The following is an 8,841-nucleotide window of genomic DNA, read 5'->3' as shown; positions in this document are numbered from 1 at the left end:
CGTACATTGATAGGTAAGTTGTCTTGTGTAATATTTTAGCAAGGCCATCCATAGTTAGGTTAAACACAATAGGGCTGAATACCGTGCCCTGTAGGGAGGCACCGCGACAACAAGATCACAAAGAAATGGCTAGCTATGACTAGGAGACAATGTTCTTGTTCAACACAGCGAAATTGATATAAACTAATACAAACTGCACAAAACTGATAAATGGAACACGGTTTACGTACTGACGACACACTAACCATGGTAAGGCATAAGCGCACCGCACATGCAACGTTCGCCTAAGGCGAGTAGTTTAGCGATCACTTGGCAAATTAAATTTTTCAGCCACACATTCCTTGCAATTATTATGCAGGATAATGATAAAGGAGCAGCCGACAATTCTGGCGCCTTGCACATCTGGTACATGAGCTCGTGCTACTGGTTAACGGAGCATCAATTACCTTTTAGATCCGGTCAAGCCGTAGGGAAGAGGGGAGGGGTGTCCATACATATTGTTACGGAAGGATGAAAGAAGAGCGAGGAAGAAGAGAGGGGGACACTCGCTGCTGCGTGTTCTTGGTGGTCAGCCATCTTAACTATTCCGACTCATCTTGTACATTTACTGTAAATGCACTCTTTCGATACTCCCAACATCCCCGTAACATATTGGTGAGATGTGCGGGGTACCACGACTGGAAACAGAGCTGCGCAGTGCACGTCGCATCACCGTCCGCACCATGAATGACGGTGAGCACGCGCGATCAACGTCGTTGCCAACTCCTATGTCACCGTCGCGTGCTACGTCCCTGTCACCTTCGGTTGTCTTTGTGCAACCCAAGGATCCTGGAACTTTCTGCGGGACCGATGGCGCCGACGTTGAAGAGTGGGTGGCCATGTACGAATGGGTGGCCATGTACGAATGGGTGGCCATGTACGAATGGGTGGCCATGTACGAATGGGTGAGGGTAATCAATGGATGGGACCCTACGCTTCTGATAGCCAACCTGTTTTTCTACCTCAGAGGCATGGCGAAGCTGGTACGAAAACCACGAAGAGCGGCTAACCAGCTTCGGCCGATGCAAACAGAAGTTGACAGAGTTGTTTGGCAAACCAGCCGGGCGTAAAATTGCCGCAAAGCCGAAACTGGCCTTCCGTGCCCAATCCCCCACCGAGTCCTATGCCTCGTACATCCAGGACGTGCTGGCACTTTGTTGTAAAGCCGATCCCGACATGACTGAAGCTGAGAAGATCGGGCACGTGCTTAAGGGCGTTGCTGACGACGCCTTTATTCTGCTCATGTGCAAAAGTTAGTCTACATTTGATGCTATCATTAAAGAGTGCCGACAATTTGACCAGGCCAAAACCCGACGCACGTTGCAAGCATTCGCCAGGCTTACCAATACTGCCGCAACGTCGACGTGTGAAGATGAACCTGCACAGCAGTACGCGTCGCCATCAGAGGGCGTGGTGTGAATCGTTCGACGTGAACTGGATACGATGGCGCCCTCAGCTTTCTGTTCGCGTAGCGCTGCAGTTACCACTTTTTCGGTTCCCCTCGTGCAAGCCATCGTTCGCCAGGAACTTGAAAACAAATTTTTTACATTCTGTCTGTGTTGCCGCCAATCCCAGAGCTAAGGAACGCCCGTCTACTATTTTCGCTCCACCCCAACGCTCCTCTCCGCGTTATCGCAACCCGACTGAGTGGAGAAAGGCGGAAGACCAGCCGATATACTTCACATGTCGCCGCATTGGTCATTGCACCTGATACTTTCGCAACTTGTGGCCCTCGACACCTCGCACGCCGACCAAACTGAGCCGTTTTAATAAAAATTCCCGAAATGTTTCGCCCTCCACCGAGTCTAACGGCGCCGACAACTCTGCTAGAAACACGTGGTACAGTCGCTCACCATCGCCACGCGGCCACCAGTCTGTTTCACTGTCCATCTTCCCGCTCGCCGCAGCTACGTCGCCTTTCGTCCCCGGTTGCTTTTTGCCGCAACCATTCAGAAAACTAAGAAATGTAGCCCTCGGAGGTGGCGCTGTATTGCCTACTACTGCAGAAAATCCTCTGTCTGTGCCCACAAAGAGAAGTGTGATTGACGTTAAAATAGACGGCGTAGCTGTCCCAGCACTCGTAGAGATTGCGCCCACGTATCTGTGATGAGTGCTAGCCTGCGTAGACGTTTAAAGAATGTCCTAACCCGAGCAGCTGCCTGAATGCTTCGTATGGCCGACGGCGGCGTGCTGGTTGTACTTGGAATGTGTACTGCGCGTTTAAGCGCAGCCGGTCGCCTACTACTGTTCTCTTTGCTGTGATCGACAACTGCCCTCACGACGTTATCCTTGCATTGGACTTTTTATCCCGACATTCCGCTCTCACCGACGGCGCAACCAGCGTTCTTCAGTTCGAACTGCCTCAAGTAGCCGATGCTCCGCGCACCGTTCCACCGAACTTGTGTTCGCTTCACGATGTGCGTCTGTCACCTGAGGTAGTGACGTCGCTTTGATTACACAGCCACAGATCACTGACAGGGAATATGTCATTCGCCCCATCACCGACATGCTTTTCAACCGGAACATTGCTCTTCCGCATACGCTGGGGACGATTACTAATAACAGCGTCGTCCTTCTGCTTCAGAATTTCCGCGTGTGTCCTCAAGCGCTTCCAGCCGGCATGTTCTTGGCCAGCGTTTCTAATACTTCGGAATTTGACATTGAAAGTCTGAATGCCGAGAGTGGTTTCTTAGTGCGGATTGCAGCTCATAGCTCTCGTTCCCTAACGGACGACTTCGCGAACATGATTGCACCTGACCTCACGTCTGCACAGGCCACGGACAAACGTCTCCTCGTCGAATCGTACCGTGACATCTTTGATTTCGGCTACAGGCCTTTAGGACAAACGTCTGTTGTTCACCACCATATCAACACTGGAGACACGAATCCTATTCATCGGCGTCCCTATCATGTATCGCATGCTGAAAGTAGAGTGATCCAATAAGAAGTGGCAAAATGCACCGCACAGAGGTCATCGAAACATTATGCGGAACCATGAGCCTAGACGGCGCTTTGCCACCCGGGGGTCCTGTTACGGAAGGATGAAAGAAGAGAGCGGAAGAGAAGATGGGGGGACACTGGCTGCATAGTGTTTTTGGTGGTCAGCCATCTTAACCACTTCGATTTATTTTGTGTTCATAGTGTAAATACACTCTTTCTATACTCGCAACATTCCCGTAACAATATGACACTCCCTCCACCTGACACCCGGAGCCCGCAGCACGCTCTCCCCCCTCCCCCCGCCCCGCCCCGCCGCTCCGCCCATTTTCACGTCACCGGTTGCTCTCCTAAGCACGTGTTCGCATAATCAAAAACTGCTCCCGGAGACCGCATTTCATGGAGGCGCAATAGAAAAGCACCGGTGTACAGTGCATTGGGGGCACGCTAAATATGCTCTGGTGGTCAAAAATTAACCGGAGTCCCCACTACGGAATTTACGGTAATTAAATTGTGGTTTTGACACGTAAAACCCCAGAATTCAGTTCATTCTTTTTCCAGCTAGGCTTTACGCTCTGTCTCCCAGGCATCTTTCGCAGTGCACAACATGACATGGTGCGGTGGGGTGTTGGGGCGTGTCATTGCCTACGTGCACTACAACATGTCAACCTGCAGCAGGTTGCCATTATCCCTCAAGAGAAAAGTATATAACAGCTGTGTCTTACCAGTACTCACGTACGGGGCAGAAACCTGGAGGCTTACGAAAAGGGGTTCTACTTAAATTGAGGACAACGCGACGAGCTATGGAAAGAAGAATGATAGGTGTAACTTTAAGGGATAAGAAAAGAGCAGAATGGGTGAGGGAACAAATGCGCGTTAATGACATCTTAGTTGAAATCAAAAAAAAGAAATGGGCATGGGCAGGACATGTCATGAGGAGGAAAGATAACCGATGGTCATTAAGGGTTACGGACTGGATTCCGAGGGAAGGGAAGCGTAGCAGGGGGCGACAGGAAGTTAGGTGGGCAGATGAGATTGGGAAGTTTGGAGGATCAACATGGCCACAATTAGTACATGACCCGGGTAGTTGGAGAAGTATGGGAGAGGCCTTTGCCCTACAGTGGGCGTAACCAGGCTGATGATGATGATGATGATGATGACTACAACATGTTAACATAGTGGCTAGTATTATCTTGAACCAATCCGCTTTGCCGGTCGCCATTTCAGACTTGCATCTACTCTCAATTACTGGAGAGGCCGCAAAGTTTTCTAATTTATTTTAAATTTTGAGGGCTTTTTTTCTAGCACGGCAAAAAGTATTTAACGCTTTACAAGCAAGCATTCAGCAGCATCAGATATTTGTAGTGTTTTCTACAACATTCACTTTGATATTCTTGCTCTCAACGTAATGTGTGAGCAGTTAGGTAATATTCTACGAAGGCGAAATCGAAGAAATAAATAGCCTCACTTGCCCTAAGCAACAGCAAATGGCTTAGCCTTGGCTTTGTGCAAGTAAATAGCATTTGTAGCATTTTAAACCTTGGTCGAAAAAACGTCCCTTGAAGATGCAAGTCCATTTTTTTTCATTTGCACATGACTTTTTGTGTGTTCCATACTTATATTCACAGACGATATGCTAGAAGGTATGTCTTGGTAGCACATAGCTCCACTCGGCAGGTAGAGACAAAATAAACTTTTTATTATTTTATTGTAACGCAAAACGCCGAAATCTTAGACAGTATACTTGTACGTGGTATGAAGAATCACCGCGGAATTTTCGGCGAAGCTGTTTTTTTTTTTTTCTAAAAGTAACATAGCGCTTTTAAGCACTTGCCTAAGGAATTGTGGGCGAGATCAACACTTCATTCAGACATGCCGGGGCTTTTCTCTGATTTTCATAAAATTTCATCTCGCTTCGTTTTACAAACTTCCATGAATCGCTGTCTCTTACACTAGAGCTAGCTATGTATTGCTTCGTTTCTTACAGCTTCTGTAGCGTTTGCATTAGAAATTTATTGCAAGGGCCGTAACTAACTCACGGTTTGAAGTTTTCCTGTGCGTTGCTCGTGATATAACACATGAGTTGCCTCTCATTTATGAGCCTGGTTCATATGGAGGAAAAATAAATTGCTTGGCCCATATCGAGACAACGAATTCGTACTTTTCTTAAACCGGAGGGAAATTCTTAAGTAGTGACTGGAAATTATTTAGCCGCATTGTGAAGTGCTTCGGGCAAGTTTTCGTGAATTAGTACCTGTGCGCAACAGCCTCTGCTCTCCTGCGGCTTACTAATTCTGAACAGTCGCAACATACATCGGTCTTTCTCCGCCATGCTTCAATAAGAACTAGCTGTTATTCTATCAATTCTAGTAAATTGTAATACCAAATTCTCGAATGCAATACGAATTGTAGAGCAAACGTTATTGAAATAGAATACTTACTGAATAATTCCCTCTTGATGTGCTATACATTCATTGAAGCGGATAATCAGAGTTGCCTAACGAATAGAAATAATCTAATTTACCAGCGTTGAAAAGCGACCTATGCAGTTTTAATTTGACGTCTCAATCTGACGCCATGTCAGAAGACCGGATATACGTCGCAAAGATCTTTTTTTTTATTCTGTGCCATTTCTGTGCTTAAAATTTGCAGATTAGTTGGCATTGCAGGCGTCCTTGCTGTACAGAGTGACGCCGTCGCCGCAGCTCTTCTTGTATGCGTCTAAGCAGTTCTTGGGGACAGCATACGCGGTTTCTTTCGATTCCCAGAGAAAACAAACTGCAACAGAAACAATATAAATTATCATGAGTAGTGTATTCTTTGCGAATATAACGTTTATTATTTAATGGGCTCCATAGGCTGCAACTATGAGCAACTTAGACAAGAAGAATATATTCTACAACCACTCACATCGGAATTCTCATCAACTTTTGCGAGAAATACGAGTTTAAATAGGCCGCTTGGAGCGCCAAAATGGCTTCCGAGCTTGCAGTTCTGATTGCCTAAGAGCGTTATCGCGCAGCAGGAAGGCAATTTTAACAAAGTTTGTAGTCCTGCTTCCCATATTCGTTAACAACAAAATAGATATATATGAAGCTCAGCTGCGCTCATGTATTTCTGCAACATAACGCAATTATTCAGCATGTTCAATAACTCATCATGTCAAGTCGTACTCTAAATAATTGATCCTAATGCCTTCGCATGTAATAAATCGCCCCGAATAATCACAGTTGTCTTTGACTAGCACTTGCAGAGATATGTGTACATGCTTTAAAAGTAAGGAGGAAAAACAAAAATAGTTATTTCATGTAGACGCCATGAATAATCGTACCTTTAACATTTAATGTTACTGGTGGCAAATGACCAATTATCTAAAACAAACATCCCTTCCTGAAAGATTCTTAACGTGAAGCACCATTCCGCCTTGCAAAACTGCATCCCCTTTGAGCGGGAATTGCCTCATCTAAGCACAATTTGATAAAGCAGTACGTGTCAAGCCTTGTGTGTTGCTCGGACGATGGGGTTTAGGTTGTCCATGATCCGTTTTTCTTAATATTGACAGAGCTGTCACAAATAAGATGAGCGAGCTGTAGATAAAAGAGACGACTGTCGAGGCTGGCGGGTATGGTCCAGAGGCTCTAGCCCCGCTAGTACAGAAAATTTTGACGCTGTGCGTTTGCTGCAACGTTATTCGGAAGCTGAGTGTACTAGCTCACAAGAGCGAATCAACAAGCAATACGCTGACCCTTTGTCTTTTTTGTGTAAGGTGTATCGTTTTTAGGTGCACAGAGGGCATGCCTGGTAAAAAGATATTAACCATCATAATGCATGAGAGGACGATCTGTTCAGTGGTGATCACCTCCACAAAGGACCATCATTGTTGAGGCAGTGACAAAGGGCGAGTTCTGACATAGAGGTCCTCTTTTCGTATCGAATGGTTCAGCCCCCGACCAATAATTAGCCCACGTGCGGATGACTGTGGCTACATCCTCTTGTTTTCAACACGCAGGTTGATGGTGGTAAAACCATGGTGGTTTTCGAATCCACCTGCATCCTCCGTGGGGTGCTGAAATGGAGACCAAGTATGGCCTAAAGCAACCAATGACTCGGTGATTGGAATTCGTGAACCTGTGAGCTGTTGATTCAATGCATAATACTGTTGTGCAATACTTGAGAAATCAAGTTTAAGGGAGAGAATGCTCAACTTGAGGGAATTAATAAATGTCAACTAAACTTATATTACTTGCCAGAAGGAATTTTACAATGAACCCGACCTATATATTAACAACCTGATTGCAAGAAAACAAGACTGCAAACAATATTCTGTCAACTTCCATTGTAAGCAGCTGACAGCGTATGGTGTCGAACAATAATCTGCAGATGTTTGTAAGTGTAAACCTAATTGACACTACGCATAACTCTGCGAATCGGAATTCCCACTGATAAAAGAACTGCAAGCGTTAAGAACAAATGTGTCGGCTGATGGTAGTATTCACACCGCATATAACTTGCTTATATGCGGTGCAACTTGCCCATAGTCTCATATACGCAAGTTAGGCGTGAAAATGTATTGACACCTCGAGCGATTGGAGCACATCGCCTTCCTCCTGGCGCATGCACACCGCGAAACGCTAACGCACGAGGGACCGCGCGATAGCCTGCGGCAAACTGGGCGCTTTCTCATCAAATCTCTCTTTGCGCGCCACAAAACGCTCGTCGTCGCCCGCCAACTCTGACGAGATGCGCTGAAACTCGTCAGTTTGCTTTTGGGAGGCCCTTTTCGAATTTATAGTTTCTGCTGGAGAAGTAAACATGTGCTCTTTAAAAAATTACACTGCACACACATCAATCGCAGACATTACATTACGCGGGAAAATATGGTAACGAGCTTCAAAAAAAAATTACGAATCGCACAAGCATCTCGCTAACACTCACAATGGCCACGTGCTAGTCTGCGACACCGCGTCGGCTTCGTTCGCAGCTACCCAGGTTATAGCGTGTGCATGGATGATGTGGATCTGCACGACTTCGCAAAATCATTTCGCAAGAATCTCGTAAACAATGAATACGAATGCCGTCGATGTCAAAGGCATAATGTGCATTATGTTGCATTGTTACCTAATCTAAACTTCGAGGTGAAAGCTTTTACGCCTATTTTATTAAGTGAGTATTAAGCAATGGTGCGCCACTGCAACTATGCTTGGGCCCGAATATAAAGCTTAAGTCGGGTCACCGTGTGTGAGCAACTCAGCAAGCGACAATGGGTACTGTTAAGAACGGCCAGCTGCAGTGCAAGTTTGCCACCCACTTACGACTATAGGCGGCAACATACCGGCGCTGTTAAGAACGGCGAGCTGCAGTGCGAGATTGCCACCCACTTATGACTATGACGGCAACATACCGGAAGCGTCGCCGCCAACTTTTAGCCACAGCGTCACTAAATCGACTTTGTGACGGAATGAGTTCGGCGGGCCAACTATTGTTCCCAAACTCCCCAACGCGCTACCCGGAACGGCTCCGAGTTCTACGGGGCCCCTCTGACGTCGGTTCCGGACCTTCGAACGTGTGGGCTTTTGTGCGTGTAGACCGTCCTGCGGAGAGGCGGCTAGTTTGCGATCACCAAACGAACGTTCGCGTCGCCTTGTATCGCGGGAGGACCGAGTGTTGAAAAACTGCTGTTGTGCGGATGCTGGACACACTTTTCTTAAGTAGTCATGTTGGACTGACATTCTCTCTCAAGCCGTCATGTTAGACTGATGTACTTTCTCAAACAGTCATACACAGTCAGTATAATATCTCATGGACAGGGCGTTTACGATGTCTCTCGTGACTCTAGCTGGCCACATGTTGCCGGAATTATTATAC

The 8,841-nt window shown here is 46.7% G+C and overlaps 1 protein-coding gene across 2 annotated transcripts in view; it reads right to left on the bottom strand.

Moving 5' to 3' along the window:
- Positions 1–5,522: 5,522 nt before the first annotated feature.
- Positions 5,523–8,841, bottom strand: part of LOC129382439 (uncharacterized) — a 182,380-nt gene continuing 179,061 nt past the window's right edge. For both annotated transcript variants that reach the window (XR_008610501.2, XM_055066370.2), the window contains exon 5: positions 5,523–5,754. Coding sequence is in view for 1 of the 2 variants with exons in the window: in XM_055066370.2 (XP_054922345.1) it covers positions 5,630–5,754 (125 nt within the window). In the remaining variant the exon portion in view is untranslated. The remainder of the gene's footprint in view (positions 5,755–8,841) is intronic.

The sequence above is a fragment of the Dermacentor andersoni genome, chromosome 6 (genome assembly GCF_023375885.2).
Source record: "Dermacentor andersoni chromosome 6, qqDerAnde1_hic_scaffold, whole genome shotgun sequence".
Classification (NCBI taxonomy): domain Eukaryota; kingdom Metazoa; phylum Arthropoda; class Arachnida; order Ixodida; family Ixodidae; genus Dermacentor; species Dermacentor andersoni.
Note: the sequence above shows the minus strand (reverse complement) of the source record. Positions and strands in the feature narration are given on the sequence as shown.